Here is a 27,471-nt window from a genome sequence, read left to right as displayed (position 1 = left end):
ATGAGAAAAAAGAAATTGAAAACAGAGTCCTTCGGTTGTCGCATTTGGGAAAGGAGACTCTGGTCAAAGTGTCGCATAAGGGTAATCAGAGTGGTTATGCCGGTCGAGGAGGACACCTGCGAGGTGGGGAGGATTTTCATCAGCAGACGCATAGAGCACCGAACCTGCGGGGCTCCAGCAATCCAAGATCAAGCACCCACTCCCCCTTCGCCATAACTGGAACTGCTACCGGGACTGGGACGTGGACCGGCCCCGGCAAGCGTACGGGGCTCCGCTCATGCTCGAGCGAGGCTCTCGCATGAAGGCCGAGTTGGAATCGTAATCGACGCAAGGTCCGTTCGGAGATGTCATAGCCGTCTTGCCGCAGGAGCTTCAGCATTGCCTTGTCGGTCAGCCTATCCTGCACGAAGAGTACCTTGATGCGTGCATGTAGGGTCTCATCTGCAGTTGTGGTGCGGCTTCGCTTGCGAATACCCCACTTGCGGAGGCGGGACTGAATTGTCCGCTCCTTCACTTGGATGTTGTATCGGCTCTCGAGTGTGCGGCTGATCGAGTCACTGCTGATTCCGTGTTGGAAGAGTGCAATAATCTCGTCCCGGTAGGGCTCGAGGTTGATCTGCTGGCGCGGCATGGTGGAGTTGGATAAAGAGGAATGTTCGGGGGGAAACGCGGGTTGAAGGCGGGCGAGGGCGGTCAATTTGCGGGATGACAGCCGAGGTCTCCACTTGCCCGGGACGTGCTAAGTACCGATCCCCCGACCCTCCAGGTGGGAGGAATGCGTTGCTGGGGCAGACAGGTAAATTTGAAACCGTGGTAATCAAAATCATATTCATGAGCAAATATATACGGGCTAACAGGTATTGGCTGTATCGGGATTGTTGCACAGTTGAATAAGATCATCCTTTTTCTGTACGATTGTTTGACGACTCGCCTCGGGGCTGAGCATGTCAAAATAGATAAATATAGTTATGATAGCAAAAGATGTTATTATTAATCGCGGTTTCCCCGCTGAGTCGTTACTCGTTGCAAGTCCATACAATGGCAAGTCTCAGACTTGCGAGATATCACGCAACCACACAGCCAGGAACAATATAGCAATATAAACTTCCGCTCAAACTCGGCTGAAGGCGCCGTGATAGTCATCATCTCATTTCCAAGGTTCCCTGTTCCTGAATCTATGATTTCTTATCGTCGACGACACCAGCAGCAGCGCTGCTCATCTCGAGACCACCCTTGCAACGTTTCGCAATGGTGAATCCACCGACCAAGAAGAAGAGAGCCTCCAGGCCCAGGATCACGGCAAGGGTCACCATGGCACCAATCACGCCAGCCACCGGGCGAGAAACACCGCCGGAGCCGCCAATGCTGTCAGTGCTGGCAGAGGTTGCATCGGAGTTGGAGCTGGAAGAACTGCACTTGCCCTCAGTGTTGCCGCAGAGGTCGCACCACTCACTGTCCGAGGCAATGGCGATCTTCTCGCTCTCGGTGACGAAGTCGGACCAGGAGATCAGATCCTCCGAACGGCCAAACATGGGGAAGACAGTGGGCTCGGATGAGCTGCTGACGGTGCCGTTGTGGAAGCTGAAGCGCACGCTGATGTCGTCCGAGGAGGGGAACTCGGTGCCTGTGGCGTTGCTGACCAGCTCCAGAGTGAAGGTCGAGGCGTAGTCCACGATACCGGTGAAATCATCGGAGGCCTTGGGCATCTGCATGATACCGAACCAAGAGAAGAACGTGCCGTACGAGCCGAATTGGACACCCAGCTTGTACTCGCCCTCGGAGGCGATGGTCTTGTTGAGGTTGGTCAGAATCTCACCGGCCAGGACCTTGCCATCAATGGCCCGCACGGGATCCGAGGAGTTGTATGCGAGGTTGTATTGCTGGTTGTTGGCCAGATATTGCAGCTGCACCCACTGAGCATCCGTCACGTTGGGCTTGGTGGTGTTGTGAATACGGCCATAGTTCAGGTAGTCGAAGATGATGTAGGCGTTCTTGAAGCTCATATCCTCATCGGAGAAGGCGTCGCTCAGCACGGGTGAGAGAGACTGGTAGAACTCCTTGGTAGAGGCCTCCAGGTCCATGTACGACTGCGAGGCGTAGTAGCTATCGCTGCTCACGGTGGCCTTGGGGCAGTCGCTGGAGCCCTGCAGCCAGGTCGAGCTCTCGCTGTCCTGGTTGGTGTCGGTGGTGCTCAGTGTGATGATCTGATAGCCATTGAGAGGGGCCACGATGGTCGAGTCATTGGCCAGCTTCTCCGTCGCCTGGCTGGTTGGGGGGTAGACACCCTGCAAAAAGCCGGTGGCCGAGTTCTGCAGCACCGCGTCATCCGGGGCGGAGGCGCTGAGCTGCTTCGATCTGAAGACGGGATCGCTGATGCCCTCGATATGTTTAACCGAGTCGTTCGAAATGTATCGTTCATTATAGAAGGAACCGGAGTTGAACATCTCCAGGTAGCCCACGGTGGTCAACTGGGTGTTGCCCCAGACCTTGGGCGTGCGATCACCATGGCGCGAGTAGATAAAGGCGCCCAGCACGCGCTCCGCATTCGCTGTCGAAGCGGAGAGCGAGGCCAGCAGCAGACCAGATTGAAGGGAGGCGCGCATCTTGGAGAATCAGACTCAAGACGGGACCGAGAGGAGCAACGAAGAGAGCCAGGATCAAGACCAGGCCGGGGACGGCGGCGGTTCTTATGGATGCAACGCATGTCGCCTGGACGGCCAGACCCTTCCGGGGCAGATCCAGCGGACGAGCATCGCATGCTGATCCGCGGAGCCATGGAGCGCATTGGGAGACGAAGAGGGGCAGTGGCAGGGAATCCCACGGGGGACAAGTCGGCGGGGCGTTGGCGGCGGAGTCGGCCGACTCTGGCACGCTGCCAGACCCTAAATGGAGTAAAATATTCCTAAAGCGGGCTAGGGCAAGCTAGGACAGTCTAAATGCCGGCCAGCAATCGTCTTAGGGCAGCCACTAACCGGGTGAGGCCCAGAGGCTACTGCAGCCAAGCAGAACAAGTCCGAGGACTTGCAATTAGCTAATTGAAACCGCGGAGATGTGATAAGCTCCCAATTGATCCGAGGATACATATTTTCAGGTAACTCGGAGTACCCTCAGGGTTCCTCAAGATGAGCGCCAGTTGGTGATACCGCTGGCAGTAGGTTTGCCGGCACCGCAGCCTGTCCGTGGTACAATACAGTGCGAGTGGACGCTGGCATGGTGGAGAACAATGAAGACCCTGTCTCTACAACTCGGACCTACACACTAGCATGGTGTCTCTTAGGGCTGGTCAGGCAGGTTCTGCCGTGCGCCGCATCGGCATGCCTTTTTTTGTCTTCAGGATTCCGAGTTCCGTATTCAGATTGCCCCAACACCCCGTAAATGCTACTAGTAGTCCCTACCCTAAGGGTAGCTACCGATGGTCGTGACTATCCAACGCCCTCAGGCCAATCCCACGCCGCGATCCCCCAGCAATTCGCATCCATTCCGCACGACTCCCACCAGTCCGCCGGTCTGGACCGCCTCGGAGCCGCCCCCGGAGAGCCGCCACTCGATCTCCGCCAGGCCCTCCAGCCAGGTGATGCGCGTTTGCGCCGGCACCTCCAATTGTTGGAGCTGGTCGGCCAGTGCCGAAAGAATGTCGGCCAGCGCCAGTCCCTTGGTCGCCTTGAGCGTGTTCACCGTGTTGAGGCACGAGGTCACGTCGCTGGTTGTGAGGATGGTGCTCATGATCTCTTGGATGTCGGATGGATGCGGGGCCGCAATACAGTCGTAAATCGTTGCGTCGGTGATCGTCTCGGCTTCGGGTCGGGGGGCATTCGGCGCATCTCGCATTGGTAGGGGAATGCCTAAAACGAAAAATGAGTCAACCAATGCAATTTGGAATGGTCATGGAACGGAAGAAAACGTACTGCTCGCGTGACAGGCCTGGAGCACATTGAGGGCCCGTCGCATATCACCTTTACTAAGGGTAACCAGGCTGTCCACAGCCTCAGGCTGAATCCGCACCTTTTCCTTCTCAATAACGTGATCGACGAGCACCCGGATATCAGCTTCCTTAAGTGGACTGAAACGGAACCGTGTACAACGTGACAGCAGGGCAGGCGAAAGCTTATGTGTATAATTGGCGATGATGCAGAACCGGGTATTGGCTGTATAGCGTTCCATAATGCGGCGCAGGGCCATCTGCGCCGTGGAGGTCATAGCATCCGCCTCATCCAGAACGATCAGTTTAAAGCCAGCGAGTTTCGAGTCGCCGGTGGCCTGCGGGGCCATGGAGAAGATCTGCTTCGTACCTGTGCCATGTTAGCAGCTTCCGACGCCGATCGAGGTCACAGTAGGTGAATTTGGTATCACATACTGGCAAATGTCTTAATTTGTTCTCTGACAACGTCAATGCCGCGGTCGTCACTGGCGTTCAATTCGAGCACCATCTGCCGCATATTTTTGCTCCCGTATATACGCCGTGCGAGGGCGAGAATTGTGGATGTCTTGCCGGTTCCGGGCGGACCATATAGAAGGAGATGGGGTAAACGCTATACAACGGTTAGACTCTCATGTATGTGCAGATGGGCTCACCGGCGGGGATTACATTGGCTTCAATAAAGCGATTGATGGTCGCGAGAATATCTTGGTGGCCGGACACATCGTCTAGTGAGTTCGGCCGATATTTTTCGACCCTATCCAAAGCGTCAGCACTTGCTTCATGAGAGAAAGCCCGAGTGTCGTTGCATACCAGGGGAGGTTGTCTTGAGCTTCAACAGGGAGGTCGGCCGCACTCCGCTTCTTCCCACTGGCATTCTCGGAGCTGAACTGGACCGAGGTGTCCTTGGAGGGCACGTCGACGTCCATCGCATCCTCAAAGTCCGACATGATGGCTGAATGTCTGTGTGAATTGTATGTGGCAGGGGAGATCGCGAAACGTCGAGCTCGACGCGTTCCGCGCGTAAAGAGAGGCTCGGGGCGGAAAATCATGGCAGCTCGGGGGAGGCTCCACCGGGCGATGACATCCTCGCGGCCTCAACCTCCACCATATCCCCCTCAATCCACACACCCCCATCCACCATGCCGGTAAGCTGCGAGAGATTGAGGAAAGTCTCACTATAGTGGTAACATAAGCTGACCATTTCTAGGCTTACCACTCCATCTTCCTGGAGGACCGCGATGTCCCCGTCATAGGTACGCTGCCCCTCCGCCAACGGCTGCCTCCATGCAATGCATCTCCGATCAACTCGGCCCGGCCAGCAATGCTGACGATGTCTTGTTCCAGGAAACTTCCCTATCCTGCCTCTGCGCACTCGCACCCGTGGTCCTGCGTATACTCTGCCCGCGCTCCCCCTAACACCGCCGACATCGATGTCGCCCCCGACAGCGAATCCTACGACTGTGTAGATGAGATCCTGTCCCTCTTTCGCGCCAATGTGCTGTTTCGCAACTTCGAGATCAACGGCCCGGCCGACCGCATGCTTATCTACGGAACCCTGTTCATCAGCGAGTGTCTCGGGAAGGTGAAGCCAACGATGGCTGCCCGAGATGCGGAGAAGGTAGATGCCACCTATACCCATAGTCCCGCAATTGCCAAACCCATACTCACGATTACGAACCGCTAGGCCCTGATCAATGCTGCGCTTGACAATTTTGCCATCCCTGGTGATGTATCATTCCCTCTGAACCAGGCCTTTGAGCCCCCGCGCGACCGCCAGGATGCGGAGAGCCTCCGACAGTATGCCCGACCCCCCGCAATTCCCACAGGTGCCCATCCAAAACTAACAATTGTTTGCTAGATATATTTCGCAGGTGCGGCAGGAAATTGCCGTGCGGCTACACGCGAGATTATACCCTGGTGGAGAAGGACCTTCCAAGGTACGTGCAAACATACTGCTCGTAGTACCCGCTCCCCATAAACATATTCGGACTAACTATTTTGCAGTTCTGGTTGAGCTTCACAAAGAGAAAGTTCATGGGAAAAAGTCTATAGACATAGCCGGAGGGGATGTATAGTGTTTCACGAAATTCAGCGCATCAATGAACTTTTCTTTTTTTGATACTCGGCGCCATCGAGCTTTACGCAGGCCCTCGCTGCCAGTGCTGGATCTCGGGCAGTATGGGCCGTCGTTCTATCAGTTCAATATAACCCAAGCTTTGAGCGCAACGCTGCATTATGATCGCGTCCCTGGTATACAGAGGCAGCATTCTGCTACATTTATTTCAGGCGAGCTGGATAGATCATTATATTCGTACAACTTTTGATATCTGTTCAAGGTAACTCCAGGTATGGTATGCGAATCAAGATGTCATCTCGACGTCTCGGTCACTCGCCGGTGTCGATGTTGCTTCTAGCTTTCTCTTCTTCCGGAAGGTACCCGCAGCCTGGATGTTCTGGGCTGTCGGTATGACCCGTATGGCGTGGAAGAGATATCCCTCGGCGCCACCGCGCCCAGTCATGAGAGGGTGTGTCCGGCCAGGCAGCACTTGCCAGGCACGAACACGCGTTCGGTGAAGTGTTGGGGGCAAAATTTGGGTAGGATCCAGTTCAAATTCGTCAAATAATGATGACATGTCGATGGTGTCCTCGTCGGAGTTCTTCTGCGCCTCCAGCTCTCGCTTGCGATTGATGAATGCTGTTCTCCGTGCAGTGGAGTAGAGGTCCACCAGTACAACCAGAGACTCGATGGTTGGGGAATAGATAGAGATAGGTGCAGATCCGGAGAGAAGGGGAACGAGGTTCTTCATGATACTGGGAGGCTCCAGCAAGGTGGCGACGACAAGGCCATCAAAGCCCCCTTCGCGGGTTTCCTTCGTCACCTGCTTGACTCTCTCATAGCGGTTCCGCTTGAAATAGTATGCGGTTCGCTTACTGGCCTTGGCTGCGGCCAATTCTTCCGCGGGCATGACGGAAGGCTGGTTGGCGAGGATTGGATCAGATGTCGGGTCAAGCAGTTGTAGCCAAGTGATTGACTTGAGATGAGTGTGAAGTGGATGTTTCTCGTCGGGCTGGTTGGTATCATAACCAAAGTATTTCAATAGGGAGAGGTTGGGCTGGGAGTAGGCGTGGACAACAGTGATGGTGTTGCCATCAGCCGACATAGGGCGAGGCCGCCTACGCGGCGGGATCGGATAGGTGTTCTGGGCCTCTCCGTCACCCTTGTTGACATTGGTTGTGGCAGATTGGTCGTCCACCTCCTCGTCTTCCTGATCCTCCTCATCGTGCGGGTATAGGATTCCCATGCGTTCCGCCATGGCAGCGACAACGAGGCCACCTGTCTCGTCGACGACCAGGTAACGGCCATTCTGTTTGACTGCCGGCAATGCATCCACAGTCGACTCACCGCTATGATGCACATTTCCCAAGCATCCTAGCAGACCGATATGTTCGTCTCGCAGCTCCATCGTCCTCCCTGCGTCCCGCTGGGCCAGCATGTAGTTGGCGAGGGTGCTGACATCCAATGGGAGAACGGTAAACCGTTTGATGTACTTCTTGCGTTTGCGGAGGGTGTACTTGGCCAGTGAGAAGGCGGTTTTCTGGTCCAGGGCTGTATGCGACTCCAAAAGCTTCGCAACGATTTCTTTTCCAGCCCCGCCAGCCTCTTTCTTGAGCTCCTCGATCTCCTGCAGGGTGAGTGTCTGGGTGGACGCATCGTCGACGATCTGGCGGTTGGTGCGCATCGGTACCCCAGCCCCAGTCTCCTGGTCGTCTCCCTCACCGTCCGCCTCGGCCTCTTCAATCAAGGTTTCAGCATGCAGCTCGGTGGCCGAAACGACCCGCAGCTTGTAGCCATCGCTGTCGGCGGTATCTTGAATTTCAAAGGTATAGTAAAATGGCCGTCCGATGATCTGGTTTGCAGCGAAACTTCCGTATTTGCCCAATTGGACCAAACTGTGGGAGCAGGCGTTAGTTCACAAAGTGTTGTGGCGGGGTGCGGATATATATTCAAGTGAAAGCACGCACGAGTTTGGAACCAGTTGAATGAGGCGGGTTTGGTCCGAGGGCAACTGGATAGCCACGAACTGGTTGGGACGAATGTAGGAATGCATGGCGTGGAAGGAGCCCTGCAGGGCGTCGATAGTCCGATCGTTGCAATATCAACGGCCACAATCGCGTGAGAAGTCGCGGCCTCTATCACAAAATTGCTTGTCGCAAAAGATTCCGGGCGGCGTTTCGTGCCAGATGCGCTTCTACCAATCACAGCAAAGGTATAGACCCATGTCGGATTAACAGCTGGCCCGGTACTGTGGAACGCGATATGACCGTATATTACGGATTACCGCCATTGGCCGGCCGCTACAGCCGCGCAAGTAGCCGTAATTCCCGTACACCCCCAGGAAAAGCGGTGCCTGCAAGGCTCCGCCAAGTAGCTGCGGGCCTCGACGAGGTGCTTCGCTTGAGCCACTGCAAGGCGTTTTCTCTCGCAGGCCCCAATGGCCCATCTTGACATCTTGCCTTCCTCGTTATTTTTGGCCTCTTTTTGGGGGCTGGTATTGCGTCTGGTGGTGGCCTGACTTTGAAATATACCTGATCGACCCGTCTCAAGCTTGAAGCTCCCCACACCTCTCCATCTATACATCCAGGCAGCCAACTTCGACCACCATCCTTCATGGTGCTCCGCAAACCTCCCCCGCCGCGTCTCGAGAATCTCCATAAGTGGCATGCTCGTACAGAGTCCCGTTCTCCCACCTCCCCTTCGTCGCATTCGTCGTCTTCACAACGCCGGACCCGTCCGCATCGTGTCCCTTCCCAGGAGTCCGTGTATTCCCCGGACCTCAACACCTCACCGGCCTTCGACCTCATGCCGCTCGAACAAGCCCAGCGATCGCCGGTAGGCTCACCAACCAGTCACCCGCCGAGTTCATGGAGTGATGGTTTGGCTGATCGACCGGCCACTGGCGACGGGGCGTATCCAGCGGGGTCGGAACCAAAAGGACACGGGCTCCCGGGTCTCGTTCCGGGCCCACCAGAATCTGCGACCGGGTATGGATGGCAGCCTGTCTCTCGGGATCGCAGCTCAACGACCGGGGAGGTCCCAGTGCAGCTTCAATCGAACAACCCGTTCTTGAAGCCGAGGCCCATGGATTCGCAGCCGGACTCCGCAGACCCGCTCGAATGGACGGATCGCCATTCACATGCCACCACCAACAGCGATCCACTGAGCCAGGGTATGAGACCTCAAGATCCCCTTGCATGTTTTTTGAGATAGTAAATGCTCATACTAACTCTTTATTAGCGGGAGGATACATCCCTATGACGGCGCGACTATCTCTGCTCGACTCCTCCGAGCACGAGTCTCCGTGGACGGAACATGAGTTGTCCCAACGGGAATGCCAACGATCTATCGCAAACCCTCAACCCTACGATCCTTCCCCATGGACAGGCCACGACAACTTCCGAAGAGAGTCTCAGCAATTTGCCGCAATTCCTCAGTCATCCGACCCTTCGCCATGGGGGTCACAGCATTCGATCAAGATCTCCGCCCCTCAGGAGATTTATCTACAAGGTGGACAGTCAAACCCATATGCACCAGCTCCGGCGGTGGTCGTTCAACCCTCGGATACCACACAGCCAGGCTCTTTTGATCCACAGCCGCCGTTTGACCATGATAGGCTAGCATCGGATGCAGGGGTTAGGACCCCCTCCGCTTTCTCCAGCGCAACTTCAGCCACTTCACATGAGCTGATTGATGTGGATGTACCCGATAGTCTCGCCGCAGGATCGGAGTCTCACCGGGCAACTTCGTCGGTGTATTCCTCAGAGGGAGCTGATAAAGCAGTTTCTAATCTACAATCTCCGTCTCTCGTGTCATCAAATGTTCAGCTGTCAGCAAGCGGCCTGCAGAATTCTACACAACTTGCCCCTGCTCGTAAGCTTTCTCCAGCCGAGGAAGCCAAACAGCAGAAGCAGAGACGCGAAACATACTCCATTCGGCAAATCAATCGAACGGATCGTCATGGTAATCTTGTTCAATCGCCCGTCCTGGTTCAAAATGAGAACGGGCCTTGTCCGTTACTTGCTCTCATCAATGCTCTTGTATTGCGTGCTGATCCCAAAATCCAACCACCCATCGTCAAAGCCCTACGAACCCGTGAGCAAATCTCACTGGGTCTGTTGATCGAGGCACTTTTCGACGAATTGACTACAGGCTTAAGGCCTGACCAAGACTTTCCTGATATTGAGGCACTGACTCAGTTCCTCACCATGCTACATACCGGACTGAATGTGAATCCTCGCCTCACGCTGGTAAGTAAATCCGAATTGCTGAGCTTCGTCAATGAAAATTATCAACTAACCTCTGATATAGGAAACGGAGGATTCACTAGGTACATTTCTTCAAACCCCAGACCTTCAGCTCTACAGTACATTTGGTATCCCCCTTATACATGGATGGGTTACATCTTGGTCTGACCCGGCGCACGATGCCATGGTTCGGGTTGGCCAATACCACGAAGACATACAATTACTGCATTTCAATAAACAGGAACTAGAGGACCGTGTCATGCGCGGACAGTCTCTATCACCGGACGAAGAGCAGAAAATGGCAGACATCCAGGTCATTCAGCATTTTGTGGAGATCGAAAATGCAACGCAGTTGAGTCCATTCGGCTTGACGCAGCTGACGACACGGTTGGCACCTGGATCAATCTCGATTTTATTCCGCAATGATCATTTCTCTACACTATATAAGCATCCCGAGTCACACAAGCTCTTTACCCTAGTCACCGATGCTGGTTACTCAAGCCATGCCGAGGTTGTGTGGGAATCACTCGTTGATGTGACCGGGTTTAATGCGGAATTTCTCGCAGGCGACTTCCGTGCAGTTGGTCACGGTCCATCGGGATCCTCTGGGCCGGCTGCGCCAGCTGGACCGCATAATTCAAGCCTCACACCAAACAACCCTACCCCAGCAGAGGAAGGATCCCATTCTCCGCTCTCAACCCAAGAGCAAAGCGACGCCGACTACGCATACGCACTTTCTCTGCAGTTTCAAGAAGAAGAGCAACGCGAACAACAGGGAAATCAACCAGAGCGAGACCAGCAAGAGGAACATCAGCCAGAGCGTGGTCCTCGTCCATCTGGCCTAACCCGTCCGCTGGGTTCTACTCGATTATCAAACAGCTCGTCTCGCATGTCGTCTCCTCGCATCAGTGGGCCAAACAGAACCTCGAGCATCGCTACTGGGCTGAGGCACCCACACAGCGAGTCTGATCCCGATGACCCCAATGCTCCTCCTCCCCCTTATGAGCAAGCTGCTAGTGGCCCGCGATACTCGCCACCTGAGCGACGAAATCGATACAGTGATTTTCCTGTCGATGCCAATGGCTCATATTCCCCAAGATATCCCCAGAACCGATATTCAAATCGACCTGTCCACGATCGATATAGTGCAGACCGGGTTCGGAGCAAGGACTGTATCGTGATGTGAGACTTTCATATGCGGAACAATTTCTCGGCCCAGTTTTAGCTGTCTATCGCTTCCCACCTTGAACGATACAATGAATGTAACGAAACAATGTACCTATATAGATTTCATGCAGCGAAATATTGCTTACAACTCCCGGTTTACCTTGTATCAGACCACCCTTGGCCCATCTTCTGAATTCTCCACGGCATCAGAAACTAACACGGACCGTTTTCGCCGCCGTGCGGGGAATATGGCGCCTGCCATCTATGTGGAGATGAGGAGGAAGCTCACAATCATACCTGCAGGTCCGTCAACTTCCTGCAGAATTCGCACTTGGCTGGGAAAATTTTATGCGGTGGTTTACGGAGGTCCGTGATCGAAATGGGACCGTTGGAGGGTATGTAATTGGAGGAATTTGATATTTGATGCGCCTCGCAGCAGGCCAAGCCTCTAGCTCGTATTTTACGATCATCCTGGTAATTTCCGGTTAAATTGAGTGAACCGATGCTCTCAAGATGCCTATGTTTGCAATATACCAGATTTGTCCTGTGGTGATAGCACACAGCACACTAGCGTGATGTTGCAAGACGACTAGTAGGCTAGTGTCTTGGGTAGTACGAGCATGTCCGTGTTCTTCTGGGACCAAAGAAGTTAGAAAGGTTTATTGGACATATTATAATATATGGCGATGGCCGGTAGTAATGTTGCATTTAAATGGGCAGTCGGACACATACCTTTTTCAAGGTAGAGAGTTAGAAGTACACTGGCACTCGCTATGCAAACTCTCTACGCAGTGGTCGTGTTGGCACTGGGCCAGTATGCCCAAGCACAAGTATCAGCATACGGACAATGTTAGTCTACATTACTGTTCAAACCCACACATTTCATTACTCACTTGAATCACTTACACTCTCAAACTTAGGCGGGGGTACTGGTTACTCAGGAAGTACAAGTTGCACCTCCGGATACTACTGTACTTCGCAAAATGCCTGTAAGTCCGTGGTCCTGTCATTTTATTACATTCTGCTAACCTAGATGTTTTAAGATTATTACCAGTGCGTTCCTGGAACTGCAACGACTACTATAACTACCAAGGCGACGTCTTCCAGCACCACAACCACAACCACGGTTTCCACTACTCTGGCGACAACAACCAAGACAACAGTGCAGAGCACTACAACATCGACTTCCACTGGGTCTAGCTGCACAGGGACATTTAGTGCAATTTCCGCCTCTAACTATGTCGCGAAGCTTCATCCAGGATGGAACTTGGGAAATACTTTAGATGCCGTTCCAGATGAAGGCTCCTGGAACAATGCGCCCGTTGTTGCCTCCACCTTCAAAACAGTACAAGATGCGGGCTTTAACAGCGTTCGAATCCCAGGTATGGTCTGTAAGATCTGATTTTCTGGATTACATACTGACGGTAATAGTCACCTACGCATACCATTTCACTGGCAGCTCCCCAGACTGGACCGTCAACCCAGACTGGCTGCAACGAGTGTCTGATGTGGTTGATATGGCCACGTCGTTGGGGCTGTATACCATTGTCAATGTTCATCACGGTAGGTATTCCACTCAAAACTAGGCCTGGATTTTCGTGCTACTAACGTACTAAAATCAAACAGATTCCTGGGTCTGGGCCGATGTCACTGCATCTGGTGCCAACCTCACCATGATTGAAGAGAAATTCTATCGACTTTGGTATCAGATCGGCACCAAGTTGGCCTGCAAGTCAAGTCTCGTCGCCTTTGAGTCTATCAATGAGCCTCCATGCAACGATGCGACCGATGCAGCCGAGATCAACAAATTAAACAAGATTTTCCTGCAAGCTATCAATGATGCAGGTGGATTCAATTCTCAACGAGTCGTCAACCTCGTTGGGGGTGGTCAGGACAGCGTGAAGACCTCGGAATGGTTCGAGGCACCTTCAGGGTTCTCAAACCCTTACGCGATTCAATTCCACTACTACAGTCCCTGTAAGTGAGAAAGTGTGACGCTTGGTATTAGGTGCAGTGACTAACGGCTAATTGCAAATAGACGACTTTATCTTCAGTGCATGGTAAGACAATCGACGTCAAGACGAACAACTCTTTCACTGGTACTAACATATCAAGGGGTAAAACCATCTGGGGATCTGACTCCGATAAAGCAACTGTTTTATCCGACTTCCAACTAATTCGGAACAATTTCAGTGACGTCCCAATTATTCTCGGCGAGTACGATGCTTCTCCTACCAACACAGAGCCTGCTGCCCGGTGGAAGTACGTTGATCAACTGATTCGCTCCGCGACTGGCCTGAATTTTGCTTGCATCCTCTGGGATAATGGTCTAGACCATTTAGATCGAGACGCTGCATCATGGCGCGATCCAAATTCCATCTCGATGATCACGAAATCAACTGCAAACACTGCGAACAGCTTGCCTGGTAGTACAGAGGATGCATCTGCGACTACCCAGTCCTCCTCAGCCTATATTTTTCACCAATATGGCACAGATGTGACAGCACAAACACTACCGTTTATCTTTAATGGAAATAAACTCACTTCGATTCAAGACTCATCCGGATCGACTTTGGTTTCAGGAACGGATTACTCTGTTTCGGGATCGAATATCATTTTCACAGCCTCATATTTGTCGAAGCATGTTTCTGCTACAACATCGCCAGGCGTGATCGCCAATCTGACGCTGAAGTTCTCTGGCGGTAATTCTTCTCCTGTTGTACAGCTTGTTCAATGGAAGACTCCGACCCTCTCATCCAAAACGGCGGTGGCATCATCCGTCTCGGGCTCAGATCTTTCAATCCCCATCACATGGGGTGGACTAAAGACAGTGGCGGCTGTCAAGGCTCTAACTACAACTGGGACGTATCTAGTGGATGATTGGACTGTATACCTGGGACCTATTCAACAGGCCAGAGCAGTGAGTTTCTATCCCACCAGAGCCTAGACCAAAGCTGATTTTGATTGTGATTATAGACCTACAGCAGCCAGTACAATTGGGACTCCTCGAATGTGATCATCACTTCGTCCGCCATTAACTCTGTCATTTCCGCCGGTGCCACTACAGTGTTCACTTTCGAGTTCTATCCTCGAGATAATGGCGCTGTGAATGCCGTCAATTTTACATTGACCGTTTGAGCTTGAAAGGGACAATGAGCCTTCCAACAAAGTGAGCAGACGATTTTATTCAGCCTGCGTAGCCTGGATTCTCGAATCTGAATCTCTTTGATGTTCTGGATATTTTCAATTTCATTAACTATTCCTCAACGCCAATCGTATAGGATCCCAGATATTCACCCAGAATGCCAGCATAGCCCGTTTTATTTACTAGTCATTCATCATTATAACATCGTCATTCCTATTAAATCGCGTTGCAACAAAAAGTAAAGACCATTAATACGGGGTCTTCAATTCCCGCAGAGGTAGATGGGGGTCGTACTTGTCCCACACGATCTTGTTCTTGTCGTTGAGGTGGGCACCTTCGTCAGTAATATCAATGCTATTGTCGGTTTCGATCACTTCGTGTCGACTGAATCCCCACTTATCGCGTGGAATCCAAAGCGTGGGCGCAGGAGACGCGACGCACGGTTCAAAGTATGCGGTGCGCATCTCCTCCTCGGTGTACTCCACCTCCGCGATATTTCGACGCACTTTGCGACGCAAAGCGGCGTAGTCCTTGTACACGTTCGGGTGGAACCATTTCCAGAAAGCCAAGGCTCGCGAGCGGCGTTGTTCATTGATCTCGGCAATGGTATCTTCTTTTTCCTGGAGTAGCTCCTCTTCTGCGTCCAAAGACCGTGGCAGGAAAGTGTTGAGAGGGGCGAGGGCTTCATTGAGGGACATGTGAGCCAGCACAGTGCCGATCGTGAATATAAGCATAATGATCACCGGGCCAATGGCGCTTTTAATGGCGAAAAGACCGATCATGCAAATTTCGGCGAGGTAGATTCCCGTGAGAAGGTGCTGGAGGGCTCGGGGATAGACAAGTCCTTTGGTATCGATGTCGATCTCGTACACGAACAAGAAGTTGTAGCGATATGCCTGGTAGACGAGGTATAGACCAACGAAGGCAAATCCGAGGATCAGTGGCGCAATGCAAGAGTAGGTGAGAGCTGTCGAGGTGTTAGAGCAGCTCAGATTTTCGGCCGTGACGGAGTAATCTTACCAATGACACCCATGTTGGTAAAAACCGGGAATACATTGCCCCAGCTCAAACTACCGAGCTCGGCCCATCGTCGAAATAGTCGACGCGGAGAGAAGGCGAAGAACGTTGTCACAAATTTGAACACCAGGGCACTCGCTATTTGGACGAGAGCCATAGAGCTCGTACTAAGCCCTTGAAGTAGGAAGTAAGAGATATAGAAGTTGGTGGCTTTAGGAAGATTCTGGGCCAAGAGATCCTTTGCCGAGAGTGGATCGTGAATGATTTGTGAGGTGGCAGCCGATGCGGCCGAGGTCAAAGTCGTCACCAAGAATACTTGCACCACTTGGAAAACGAAATGAGCACTCTGTGTGAATAGCTCAACTCTGGCCGTGGATGGGACACCAGCTCGCCTGGCAAAGACTAGGACGTAAATGTCAGCACCCTTTTGAATTTCATTCATTTTATCGGGCTCATTTCTGAAATATGGAAGCACTTACTGCGACAGATGATTGGCACCAACGACATCAAAGCTACCAGTGCGGCTGACGGGAGCAGACCTTCGATTGCTCCCTTGATCAGGTCGGGGAGATCTTCGATGAACTTCAAAGGCGGGATCAGGTTGGATAAATAGGAGATGTTGGAGATGGCTCCGACAATCGCAGCAGGGAAGGACCAAAAAATGACGAGTGCCGCCAGGGCTCCTTGCGCTGCGAATTTCCGGATGATGCGTTGCCACCAGCTGAGATTCAGTGCCGACCATACTACTTCTTCGGGCGACACCCCAATGAAACGGGGAGTCATGTGGAACGGCTGGTGATGTGAGAGGGTCTGCAGGGCAATTTGCGCATCGGACTGGGAGTTGAACTCGACAAAGATGGCAGAGAGATGCTTCGCCTGTCCATCCTGATGTTTCTTCTGCAGATCCGTCACCTGCTCGGTAATCTTGACCAGCTCGGACCGATACCAATGAATCGAGTCCACCTTTTGACCAAAGAACTTGAGTCTGTGAGTTGGACGCTGTACTTTGTGCGACCCAGCGGGATTGCTAGACTCGCAATCAAGACAAGTATCTGAAGAGAACTCGCCATTCTTGATCGCGCTAACACGCGCCTTGTTTGCCCTTCGGATGAGATTCGTCTCGGCGGTTTCCAGGTTGAAAGCCAGCTTGTCACGCTCATTCACCAATTTTTCCAATTTGGAAACGTCGGAGGTCACCCAGATCCGTCGGATTGTGTCGCCAAAAATGTGTCGCAACTTCTTTTCGTCTCGGTAGTCCTCTGGTGTGGACATGAACAGGACGGTGCGGGATGAAATTCGAGACGCATAGGCGGGGGAGTTGAGATAGGCTTGACGCAAGTTGGCATAGTAGAGACTCTCCCGAGTCACCACATAGAAAACAAAGGCTACACGCAAGTTAGGAACCTCCAATGAGCAGGGTTGGGCTTCGTCGAATGTTGACTTACTGAAATAGATAAGCGCAACGAGAACATTGGCATAGTACCTATTGGGATTCGCGACATTGCTGAAGCTGAGAATGTCGAGCTGGCCGTTGCCGTTGCCGCCCGTCGCATGGACGGGGAAGAGAATGGGCCAAGTGATTAGACAACCCGTGAAGCACGTCGCACACAGTACGCGCAGAAAACGTAGAAATAGATATCCGTCCAGCGACGAGTGATGCAACACATGGTTGTCCTCGATTTTGAGGAAAGTACCAAACCAATTCAGCCAGCCCGATGGCAGTTCGGGGCTGCGACGATGTTCATGAATATCCGGTAGATGAGATCGCGGCGCATACCATCGCCGCTGCGTTCGCCGGAAGATGATGAAGAGGCCAAACCAGAACAGAGCGTAGATCAGGGCCGGCAGCAAGGTCATCATCAGCGCCGAGGCCGACGAGCCACCTCCTCCCGTGAGGCTACTCACGGCATCGCCTGAGGTGGACGAGGCGTCACCTCGCGATGAACCGACGTTTGGGTCACTATTTGGATCCTAGTGGTCTGGTCAGCATCGATCTCTACCTTCGGTTCGGGCTGAAATGTACGACGAGCACGTACGGTGGGACTGAGATCAGACATGGCGGGGAATGTGTGTGCCTGGTTCCTGGCCTCGCGCCCGAGCGACGGGGGGAATGGCCATTAAATCCAGACAGGAGCACGCCGTGACAAGCTCGTCTTGACCCATAATTTCTCCGTCCGAGCAAGGAAAAAAAAAAAAAGGGCATAGCGGGCCGCCCCTCGTCGACATTCTGGCGTGTGGCATCCCCACCGGCTTTTCGACCTGTCACCCGCAACAGAGATTGGCATAGTTCAGTCGCGCGTTGTGGGCGCGCTGATAGGTGGGTCGCACTGCGCCAAATCTTTGGAACGCGATAGTTTGTCGATCCTGTATTTTGTGCGTCACACCAGACCATTCTATGCATCACCGGAGAAGGAAAGGTTGGATGCCACACCGTCGAGCAGCCCCTGGCCATGCCAGCCCTCATTTTCGCGGCTTCTTGAGATGCACGATGCTTGCTGCACGAGTTGGAAGCCGCAGCGCGCAAAGAGCGGAGAGCGAACCTGCACGATATGGGACCCACAGGAGCAAACTATCGGGTGGAGACGCGCTGATCGTGAAGTGACTGTCTCCCCTGAACACACCCGGCCGAGGGGAGTCGATCTACCTAGTGTACATAGGAACTGTCCGGAGCAGCGGAGACAGAGCTGAGCTGTGGGTTCGCGCTCGTCCTAGTAGATCGGGCGTGAGGCATAGCGGCATGTTCGCAACATCATCGTCCCGGGAAAGGCTGTGGTCTGGTGCAGCAGGGATGTGCTGCGCCAGCTCCTCGAATGGCATTCTTCGATCGCGGGCAAATCCTCTTTGTGCAACGTGATGGCGGATCTTTCCTTCCATTAGGGCTGAAGAAGCTTTGGTGACAGCGTCATCTCGCTCGTTCCCAGCTTCCTCGTTGCTCTCGTTCGCGTCCCCCGGGGGACTTGTCAACGGAGACGCAAGGGGTCCAGCGGTGATGGCGACTGAGTTTGCAGTGCAGCCTGGTCAGCTATGCGCATTCTGCAATTTGAGCACAGAGGCGAGTTTGTAGCTGCTGAGTGCTGGGATGGCCGATGCTGCAAGCTGCGCCGAGGGCTCAACTGGGACGAACGCGTGTTACCGCCGCGTTGAGGGTTTGACAGGGATGAGGGAGAGCCCTCCGTGCCTTAATTTGTGCTGGCACGTGAGACGTGTGTAATGATATGCAGCAGCAGCAGTGGTGGTGTAGTAGTACATACTAGAGAGGAGGAGAAGCAGAAAAAGCAAAGAGAGCGGCGACGGGTCCACGCGGCTTCATTCGCCGATTTTTGGAATTGCTCCTACTCCTCTGTCATTGTGCTACTAGTACTGTAGTAGCATCATGCAAGTCGCGATGGAGACGAACCGGATCTGCAGATGGTTTCTATTCGCTATCTACTACTCGTCAGTTCACTCTCGCTAGAGAAGTCATGCATCAGATGAAAGCAGCCTGCCCTCCTCCCAAACCGCCGCCGCTGCCAGCACCGTCGCGTCTTCCCATCGACGCCCCACCAGCTGCATGCCAATCGGCAAGTATGCCGCAGAGGTCGAATCGACACTCATATTGGGCCCTCGACCAAACCCACAGGGCACGCTGAGAGCCGGATGGCCCGTAACGTTGAACGGCGCGGTGTTGGTGGTCACCCCGATCGCCGCTGATAGCTTGTCCATGATGCTCGATGCCGGCCCATCCGCATCAGCCTGCATCTTTGGATGCGGCATCGCAACCGTCGGGGCGCAGGGTGTGACCAGGATGTCCACTTGGGTGAACGCCTGGTCGTAGGCGGCTCGAAGCTCGAATGCTTTGCGATGGGCTTTGGCTTCAACGCCTGCACCAAAGTGCTTCTCTAGGAAAGGCCCGCTCAGCATCACATTCACGAGGGCTGGGTTGGTCGCCGTCAGCAATTCATACATATCTTGGTCTGGAGGCCATCTTGCTTGGATATGCGGCGGCAGAAAGGAGAGAAACCCCGACGTCTTGCCTTGACACACCCATTCGGACATCGACATCCGGCTAGCTGCTGTCCAGATCAAACTCCCGTCACGGTGCATTGGAACGGATATATCGAGCACTTCTGCCCCGGCAGCTGTGAAGCAATGCCGCGCGGCTTGTCGGACGGCATCGCGAACCTCGTCGGACAGTCCTGGTACCTCGAAGGACTCGATGAGCAGACCAATCTTCAGCCCCGAGCCGCGTTTCTGGCCATCCTCAAGTGTGCGATTTCGAAAATCTGACAAAAGGCGGGGATGGTTCTGCACTTGGGATCGCAATGGAGATTCGGGCGTCATACGCGGATCGAGTCCATCATAGCCCGCCATCACCTGAAGCAAAGACGCAATGTCTTCCAGTGTGCTGGCAAGAGGACCTAGATGATCAAGCATTGGTGCTAGAGATACTGCGCCAGTATATGGGACCAGACCATAGGTAGGCTTGAGCCCATATATCCCACTGTATGAAGCAGGTATCCTCACGGAACCCGCTTGATCACCGCCGATTCCCAAATCAACCACGTCTCCAAATGGTGCTCCCTGTTCGCGTTCTACAATATTGGCCGCGACAAGACTCGCAGATCCACTACTGCTGCCCCCAGAGGTATACCCATGCAGCCATGCATTGTGGACGGGTCCGCTGGCTGCACTGTAGGAGAGAGGAGACGCGCAATAGTTTTCGCAATTTGAGGAGCCTTTGATTGTCGCTCCAGCTGCCAGAACACGCGAGACTACAGAAGCATCGATCGGGGAGATTGGGAGGGCACCGGTGTCGTCGCATAGAAGCTCGGCGAATGTTCCGACTGTCATGGGTAATCCACCGATTGAGATGTTGTCTTTGATTGCAACAGTCTTCCCGCGAAGTGTTGTGCTGGTCGGGTTGGCCGCAATCAACTGACAGCGATGCTTCCATGCATTCATGGGATTATCCGCAGCTGCAGGCTCCCAGTACAATCTCGGGTCCTTTGTTTCGACCGGTGACAAGGCTGGATGGATATAGTCATCGTCACTTTGAATCCGTCTCATCGCAGCCTCAGCTGACTGAAGCAGATGCAGATAGGCCTCTGCTTCTGGCCCATCGGGGATTTTGAATCCTAATTTGGTGGCCGCATCGTGTAATTCCTCGGCTGATATCCGGGATCTAAATGTCATTAGTTGTGCGTATCTCACTAGATCAGGTACGACGACACCCACTGCGTCTGATCCGCTAAGAATGCTACCGACATGGCGAATAATCGAATGATCAAGGGATTATTGTGTGAGCTGGCTATATTTTCATTCGAAAATTGCTGACCCAAGCTTGATTTCTTTCGGCATTGTACGTCTCTTGCTGAAGCATGTCCGAAGTTCCCCGCATCGGATTCGCCGATACAAAGCCATGCGGGCAGACCGATTCTACTCGACGCCAGGATAGCTAACCAAACGTACCCTACGTCAAATTGAGATTTTCACTAGACTTTGCGACTTGTACTTGGTACAGAGGGTTATAGCGACCAAAGCTCACTTTTCCAATCTCAGTTGGACTCCATGTCTGGATTATACCCTGAACTCAATCTGGTCGCCCTACATACATCAAAACAGCCGCCCAAACAGTCTTCTGGACGTTCAGCTGAACGGTCATATAAACAGTCATCTAACCTGTAATATCACCACTCCTAATCTTGTGAGGTCGATAAAGCTGCAATGAGTGTTATGGATATGGAACTTCTTGGTGTGTCTACCGTTTTTTCTTTCTGTCGGTGTTGGATCGCCCATCGATCAAAGGCAGGAAGTCAAATGGGCTAAAATAGGAAATTGAGCCCCGACCGATACCACTATCTGTATTTAGGTCTCAATTTCGGCGCTATTAGCTTACGTGCACACATGGTATCGTCACTCCTGCCCGTTGGCCAGCAAAACGCGGCCGCCATCTACACAAAGCGAAATTCCGTCAACATATGCCTATCTCAGTAAGATGATCGTCAGTTATGCGACATGAAATGCAGTTTCTATCTAGATGACTCACCCCTGCCCTGCTAACGAGATACAAGACCGTCCCTGCGATGTCTTCGGAGTTGCCTGCGCGCTTGGCCGGGACTTTTTCGAACAGGGAACCGAAAATATTCCCTTCAGCACCCACTGGGTTCATGTTGCTAGGAACAACTGGAAAAATCTGGTCAATCTCGTGGCTTCGTGGGTGGGAATATGGTTTCACGTACATCCCGGGTTGATACCGACCACACGCACATAGAAACGGTTGTATTTGGCGGCCAGCAACTTCACAAGATGATCGGTAGCTGCCTTGCTGGATGCATAGCTCGTCAGATCGACATTGGTAGCATTGTGCATACTGGCGCATGAGCTCGTCATCACCACAACTCCTCGTCCTTCGTCGCGCCCCTTTCCTCCATTAATGGGCTGATACGCCGCCGCGGCGAGGAGAGGGAGAAAGGCAACGCTGAGAAAGTAGTGGGCCGTCGTATTCACCCTGAATGTATTCTCCCATTCCTTGCTTCCGATCGACCACATTGAGGTCTGCAGCTCCTCCAAAGACGCAGTCAACACATTGCATGCCAGTGGAGGATCGTGTCGGACACCAGCGTTGGAGATCAACATGTCCAACTTCGGTTCCTTTTCAAAGACCTTCTGAGCTAGCTGCCATATCGCATCTTTGGAAGAAATATCGCACTCATATCTATGAATGGAGAGTCAGTATCCCCTTCCTCCATCCTTGCGACATACATACCCCTCTGCACTTCCCCCGGCTTCGCGGCCTAATTCGTTTAACTCATGAACGACCTCTTCGATGGGATCACTTGACAGTGCGACTAGATATACTTTGGCTCCGTTTGATACCAGTCCCTTCAAATTTGAATACCTGTTTCTTACCAGGGTGCTGATTTACCACATACTTTGGAGATCATGAGCCCAATACCACTGCTCCCGCCTGTTACCACTGCAACCCTTCCCTTGACTTCGAATAACCCTAGTGCGCGTAGAGACATGTTGATATGATTCGAATTAACATGCTAGGTTTGAATCGCCTGGTGAAAAGTCGCCAATATTTATCTGTTTTGGTCCAATAAGAAAGTGGGGAAATCCCGATTGGGCGTCGGGCCGGCCGAACACCAATAGTAACAGAGCAATGACAGCTAAATGAACAAATCAATCATCTTCATATACACGGAAATCAATTTGTTCCAGGCCCGCAGCCCTCCCTAATTATAGAACCTGCCATTGTAAATCAGAGTTTGGTTTGGTTTGGTTTGGTTTGGTTTACCTCTTTTGCCCAAGACCACACTCCTCATGACACGGGTTCTGCCTAGTAGTCACCTACTCTACGAGCCGATGAAGACTATGGAGGCAAACCAATGGGCTTCTACTCGGATGCGCTTTAATATCCATCACGCATAACAGAAGCCTGTTTGTACTCTACTCATGTAGTCAGGATATACAGTCTCAAGTAATATTGGATGTATGAAAAGCCATAATTGGGACTATGATCTGAGGCAAAGAACTGCGGCTACAGCAATCTTCTCTAAAAATCAAACATCATTCGAAAAGACCACAAAATGCATAATATACTTGAAAACATCTCGGCCTGCTTTACTCCTTGTAATGCTCCTTCGTTCTGAGTTCTGCCAGGTTCAAACACTCACTAGTCATCGCGTCATCCCGCCGGACCAAGCGAACTTTGAAGTCTCTTGGGATAGCAACTAGAGCTGTCTTGAACTGGTTGTAGTCCACATAATCCGTGTTAGGCGGGTGCTCCTCGCTCGCAACAATCTTGTACGTCGACAGAAGGCGGACCAACGCGGCGTATAGCAGGCGCGAGGCAATGTACTGGCCGGAGCAGGCACGTGAGCCCGCACCGAAACTGAGATGCGGCAGGCCCGTCACTTCACTCTCCACCGGCGGATCGAGTGACTTGAGCCATCGCTCAGGGTTGAACTGGCCGCCGCTCGCCCCGAAATGATCGACATCTACTCTTGGGTTAGTGAACAGCCAGGGACAGTGCAAGTGTCAGGACGAACCATGGTTCCCAGCCTGGGCGTTGATCAGGATCATGGTCTTTGGTGGGATAACCGCTCCATTCCAGTTGACCTCGGTGACCGTCTTGCGGGGCAGACTCATTGCGCTGACTGTATAGTACCGGCCGGCCTCCTTGATGATCGCATTTACATACGGCACCTTCTCCTCGTTGATCGAACTCGTCCAGGACTCTCGGATATCAGGATAGTGTCGTTTGATGTCTTCGTATGCCCGATCCTGCCAGACTTGGCCTTCTGGGGTGGACAGGGATCCAATGGCCGAGGTGAGTGTGCCCGGGATCGTTTCGAATCCGCCAGACACCAACGATAAACAGATTGAAGAGACTTCCACGCCGGTGAGCTTTGTTTCTTCGTCTTTCAGTATAGCAGCTGAGATGCAGGGCTTGTCGGTGCCCTTCTTGATCATCGCCCGCACTTTGTCCAGCAATAAGTTGAGGTACGCGTCTCGTCGTTCGCGCAGCTCCTTCGATCGTGCATTTTTCTCGTTATTGGGGAGATATCGGAGGGCAGGAATATAGTCCTGCAGATTCTCGGAAGCACTGCGAAGTAACGAAATGGCCGAGCCGACATGCAGAATTTCGCGAAGCAGATCATCATACACGGCGTCCATGCGAATACCGTAGCAGAGGGTCAAGGTGGTATTCAGGGCATATCGTTGGATATAGGGCCGGACGTTGATTTCCAGCGCTCCGTTCGAGCTGTCGCGGTACATATCTCGGACGATGCAATAGCTTTCCAGATCAAACATCGGGTGATAGTTGCGGAGGGCGGGCCTTCCGAGTGCAGTTCCCGATGCTTTGCGCTTTTTCTTACACGATTCATCCCACGGCGAAGACCCGATGGTGAAACCCTGTGTGCTGCTAACTACCCCATGGAAGGTGTACAGCTTGGGTCGGTCGATGACCGCATTTTGGTGGCCGAGCAGCATTTTGCGGCAGTCCTCGAAGGAGTTGACCACGACTGCCCGCGTGTTACCGAGTTTGATCTGGAAGACGGAATGGCCATACTGGCGCCACCAGCCTTCGCAGACCGTCGCATGGTCGTCACCCAGCTTGAACAGGTGGCCAACAACCGGGAGAGCCCCCGGGATCTCAGGGAGTCCTTTGATGTGGGGGATATCGGTCGCAAAAGCTACCTAAAACACAAAAGAGATGAGATGGGCGAGAATCAGAGATGGTGAGCCTTCGACCTACCTTGTATATCAGATACAGAAGCACCGGGATCAGACCCAAGAGATAATTTGTGGGAACTACACCCAAGAGAGGCAGTTGTTCTTCCGATTTGACATGTATCATCTTTGAGCCTGTATGTTTGACGTCGCAAAGCTACAGGGTATATTTGTCCGCCACGGGTTATATAACCTGTACATAACACAATATTCTGTCTTTATCTTGTCGGGCTCTATGGGTCTCGCTTATGTCCTCTATGTCCCCATCGCCCAAGGTTGGCTTTCCTCTGTCGGCACTCGCCGGACAGCCTTCGGACAGTCCGACATGAGCGAATTTTAAGATACGTTACGGAGGGTTCTAGCGGCCAAAGCTCACTTTCCAAATTTAGTAGGGCCTGACGTTTGAATTATTGACCACCATACATACTAGCAGTCATAGAAACAGTCGCCCAAACAGTATTCTGAACGGTCAGCTGAGCACAACGGCCAACCGACACCCACCGTTGTGGCGGGGAAGGCGGAGACGTTGGGTATTTGTGCATTGCCTAGTTATATGGTATTCCATCTAAATTACGAAATCCATATTCTGCGTTTCATCATCCTGTCATGGTTCCTAGTGTTTAGAGTAATGTTCATGTCCTAAGGTATAGGCTTCATTACAAGATTTCCCATGGTAGTGTGTCGACAAAGCTACACTATCGTAGAGGCCTCAGTACTACTAGCAGTATTATTCAAGAATTCTCGAATCCTTTGATCCATCCATTCAGTATCCTCACCGTTACTCCCCCCCTCCAGCAGTATGACCCCACACTGATGGAATCACCGCCAGCTGTCCATTTGAGAGCAGCTTGGCCTCTTTCTCGCTTGCCTCCCACCTGAAGTACTGATCAGTATAACAGGGCATGAGCAGGATTCTTGTACTGATCCTGCGCAGCGCAACATCCAGAGACATTTCCTGGTCGCTGGATTTCAATACTTTGCTGATATCTGACCGCTGCCACATCCCAACCATGGCCAAGAGATTCTCGGGATGCCAATCCTCGTAATTCTTCTCTCCCACTGATTCGGCCCACTCTCCAAGAGAACTGAATCCTTGTTTTTCAAAAAGCCGCTGCTCGAACCACTCGGCGCTCGTTAACCATGCAGAATACGCTCGTCCAAATGCGTGTAGTCCACGAATGGGCATTTTTTTGGTTGCCGGATTATTGTAGTCCACTGAGTGGACCAGAGCAGCTTTGGGGCCCTCCAAAAATTGATAATTGTGCAGGCTGGTTTTGGCAGATGAGCATATCATCACCGCATTTATAATCATCTCAGGGTGCATGGCAGCCCAGTGGTAGGTACATTGTCCGCCCATCGAGAAGCCAATCATCACTTCCACCGAGGAGATCTTCAAATGCTCAACCAGCAACCTGTGCTGAGCTCGGACACAGTCATGATAGCTCAGTAGAGCAGGGAAGTTAGCAGTGTTGGACGGACTCGACGATTCCCCGTTGCCGAATAGCGCCACCACGACGACACGATAATCCTGGAGCGCGCCCGTGGTGAAGCTGAGCGTGGTATTGATTCTTCCGCGAAAGCAGGTTGGGATGAGTGCAAGCTGCTTGCCATTCGGGTTGAAGTCTTGGTATGCCAGACGGACGGAGGGGAGAGTGTCACCACTCTCAAAGGTAAAGTCTCTCAGTTCACAGTATTGGATGCCAGTGGATTCATAAATGTGTGACATAGCGTGGAATTGTACAAATAGGATTTTTGGCACAATTGTTCCAAAAAAAACTTAGCACGAGGTGATCACGTTGGCGATTTAACTGAGACATTTCTCTCTAGGCTTCGGCGAGGCCGACAGCGCCGCCAGCCCCACATTGTGTAGTCTGTAGTTCTCTTAGAATAATAATAGATGACTGCCACACCATTTCATTCTCTCAGTTGCGTTTTACGCCTCAAATATCGCGGTTGCTTTAATCTCCACCGCAAATCGAGGATCAGGGAGCTCATTGACCCCGATTGTTGCCCGGCTGGGAGCACTCGCGCGATCGGTCCAGATCTTGTTCCACTCCTTATTCATGTCGGCATACTGAGTCTTCATGTCGAGGATATAGACGGTTGAGTCGACGATATTGTATAGGTTGGCTTTCCCATTGGAAGCACCCTGGATGATGCTGTCGATTCTGTGTAGAATCGCAGCGGTCTGGTGTCGGACGTCGACGGTGAAGGACCCATCGGGGTTTTCGACAACACCTTCGTAGGTTCCATCTGAAGCAACGGCAGCAATTCCCGAGACGTAGATGGTGTGGTGCATTGCAGGCTCTACGACTCGGGCGTGGGAGTATCGGGTTGGACCGGCACGCTTCTCGGGGTCGAGGAGGAACGATTTGCCATTTGGAAACATGTTGAAGGCGTAGTAAGTCGATTTAAAGCGAAGCTACACAGCTTCGCGAGACTTTTAAGTGCGCTTGTTAAAAATGGGAGTCTATCAGTGTTGATATATCTCCTTCTAGCGCAGTGACGGCTGGCACAGCGATGGCGGACGGTCCGACGGTGGACACCGACGACGGCGACGCCGAAACAGCAGAGAACAATGGGCCATCGAGGGCAGTCCAAAAGAAGACGCTGTGTTCCAAATATTCATGGCAAAGATCAAAGCACGCGATCTGAGCATGACCAGCTTGTGTTTATCGCGTTCGCATCGTCGGGATGGAGT

At 52.6% G+C, this 27,471-nt stretch overlaps 13 protein-coding genes across 13 annotated transcripts; 3 read left to right on the top strand and 10 right to left on the bottom strand.

The window, feature by feature from the left end:
- Positions 1-139: 139 nt before the first annotated feature.
- On the bottom strand, positions 140-631 carry N7532_007660 (Clr5 domain-containing protein; the record flags this gene model as incomplete). The annotated part of the gene is made up of 1 exon (XM_056620152.1): positions 140-631. One exon carries the CDS (start codon positions 629-631, stop codon positions 140-142), a length of 492 nt encoding a protein of 163 aa, XP_056470958.1.
- Positions 632-1,175: 544 nt separating this feature from the next.
- Positions 1,176-2,603, bottom strand: N7532_007659 (histidine phosphatase family protein; the record flags this gene model as incomplete). Its single annotated transcript, XM_056620151.1, has 1 exon — positions 1,176-2,603. The coding sequence occupies one exon, from the start codon at positions 2,601-2,603 to the stop codon at positions 1,176-1,178; it is 1,428 nt and encodes a 475-aa protein (XP_056470957.1).
- An 832-nt stretch (positions 2,604-3,435) lies between these two features.
- N7532_007658 (replication factor C subunit 3) lies at positions 3,436-4,866 on the bottom strand (the record flags this gene model as incomplete). Its single annotated transcript, XM_056620150.1, has 5 exons — positions 3,436-3,842; positions 3,906-4,289; positions 4,355-4,529; positions 4,586-4,673; positions 4,730-4,866. The coding sequence occupies 5 exons, from the start codon at positions 4,864-4,866 to the stop codon at positions 3,436-3,438; spliced, it is 1,191 nt and encodes a 396-aa protein (XP_056470956.1).
- A 192-nt stretch (positions 4,867-5,058) lies between these two features.
- On the top strand, positions 5,059-5,971 carry N7532_007657 (actin-related protein 2/3 complex subunit 3; the record flags this gene model as incomplete). Its single annotated transcript, XM_056620149.1, has 5 exons — positions 5,059-5,064; positions 5,127-5,537; positions 5,604-5,716; positions 5,778-5,856; positions 5,924-5,971. 5 exons carry the CDS (start codon positions 5,059-5,061, stop codon positions 5,969-5,971), a joined length of 657 nt encoding a protein of 218 aa, XP_056470955.1.
- Positions 5,972-6,279: 308 nt separating this feature from the next.
- On the bottom strand, positions 6,280-8,028 carry trm6 (tRNA 1-methyladenosine methyltransferase subunit GCD10; the record flags this gene model as incomplete). Its single annotated transcript, XM_056620148.1, has 2 exons — positions 6,280-7,870; positions 7,943-8,028. 2 exons carry the CDS (start codon positions 8,026-8,028, stop codon positions 6,280-6,282), a joined length of 1,677 nt encoding a protein of 558 aa, XP_056470954.1.
- Positions 8,029-8,588: 560 nt separating this feature from the next.
- N7532_007655 (MINDY family deubiquitinase) lies at positions 8,589-11,408 on the top strand (the record flags this gene model as incomplete). The annotated part of the gene is made up of 3 exons (XM_056620147.1): positions 8,589-9,147; positions 9,216-10,225; positions 10,287-11,408. The coding sequence occupies 3 exons, from the start codon at positions 8,589-8,591 to the stop codon at positions 11,406-11,408; spliced, it is 2,691 nt and encodes an 896-aa protein (XP_056470953.1).
- Positions 11,409-12,372: 964 nt separating this feature from the next.
- On the top strand, positions 12,373-14,527 carry N7532_007654 (putative extracellular endoglucanase; the record flags this gene model as incomplete). Its single annotated transcript, XM_056620146.1, has 7 exons — positions 12,373-12,378; positions 12,483-12,771; positions 12,821-12,952; positions 13,016-13,366; positions 13,428-13,449; positions 13,505-14,309; positions 14,366-14,527. 7 exons carry the CDS (start codon positions 12,373-12,375, stop codon positions 14,525-14,527), a joined length of 1,767 nt encoding a protein of 588 aa, XP_056470952.1.
- Positions 14,528-14,782: 255 nt separating this feature from the next.
- N7532_007653 (uncharacterized protein) lies at positions 14,783-17,608 on the bottom strand (the record flags this gene model as incomplete). The annotated part of the gene is made up of 5 exons (XM_056620145.1): positions 14,783-15,501; positions 15,555-15,953; positions 16,031-16,936; positions 16,997-17,522; positions 17,588-17,608. The coding sequence occupies 5 exons, from the start codon at positions 17,606-17,608 to the stop codon at positions 14,783-14,785; spliced, it is 2,571 nt and encodes an 856-aa protein (XP_056470951.1).
- Positions 17,609-19,010: 1,402 nt separating this feature from the next.
- N7532_007652 (uncharacterized protein) lies at positions 19,011-20,723 on the bottom strand (the record flags this gene model as incomplete). The annotated part of the gene is made up of 1 exon (XM_056620144.1): positions 19,011-20,723. The coding sequence occupies one exon, from the start codon at positions 20,721-20,723 to the stop codon at positions 19,011-19,013; it is 1,713 nt and encodes a 570-aa protein (XP_056470950.1).
- A 720-nt stretch (positions 20,724-21,443) lies between these two features.
- On the bottom strand, positions 21,444-22,555 carry N7532_007651 (SDR family NAD(P)-dependent oxidoreductase; the record flags this gene model as incomplete). Its single annotated transcript, XM_056620143.1, has 5 exons — positions 21,444-21,512; positions 21,577-21,713; positions 21,770-22,245; positions 22,297-22,412; positions 22,463-22,555. 5 exons carry the CDS (start codon positions 22,553-22,555, stop codon positions 21,444-21,446), a joined length of 891 nt encoding a protein of 296 aa, XP_056470949.1.
- A 601-nt stretch (positions 22,556-23,156) lies between these two features.
- N7532_007650 (cytochrome P450) lies at positions 23,157-24,897 on the bottom strand (the record flags this gene model as incomplete). Its single annotated transcript, XM_056620142.1, has 3 exons — positions 23,157-23,533; positions 23,585-24,737; positions 24,796-24,897. The coding sequence occupies 3 exons, from the start codon at positions 24,895-24,897 to the stop codon at positions 23,157-23,159; spliced, it is 1,632 nt and encodes a 543-aa protein (XP_056470948.1).
- A 651-nt stretch (positions 24,898-25,548) lies between these two features.
- N7532_007649 (uncharacterized protein) lies at positions 25,549-26,496 on the bottom strand (the record flags this gene model as incomplete). The annotated part of the gene is made up of 1 exon (XM_056620141.1): positions 25,549-26,496. One exon carries the CDS (start codon positions 26,494-26,496, stop codon positions 25,549-25,551), a length of 948 nt encoding a protein of 315 aa, XP_056470947.1.
- Positions 26,497-26,703: 207 nt separating this feature from the next.
- Positions 26,704-27,159, bottom strand: N7532_007648 (RidA family protein; the record flags this gene model as incomplete). The annotated part of the gene is made up of 1 exon (XM_056620140.1): positions 26,704-27,159. The coding sequence occupies one exon, from the start codon at positions 27,157-27,159 to the stop codon at positions 26,704-26,706; it is 456 nt and encodes a 151-aa protein (XP_056470946.1).
- Between the last annotated feature and the right edge of the window lie 312 nt (positions 27,160-27,471).

This window comes from Penicillium argentinense (assembly GCF_028826775.1).
Source record: "Penicillium argentinense strain IBT 30761 chromosome Unknown utg000009l_segment0_segment0, whole genome shotgun sequence".
NCBI lineage: Eukaryota > Fungi > Ascomycota > Eurotiomycetes > Eurotiales > Aspergillaceae > Penicillium > Penicillium argentinense.
The sequence above is the reverse complement of the archived record's forward strand: the minus strand, read 5'-3'. Positions and strand labels throughout refer to the sequence as shown.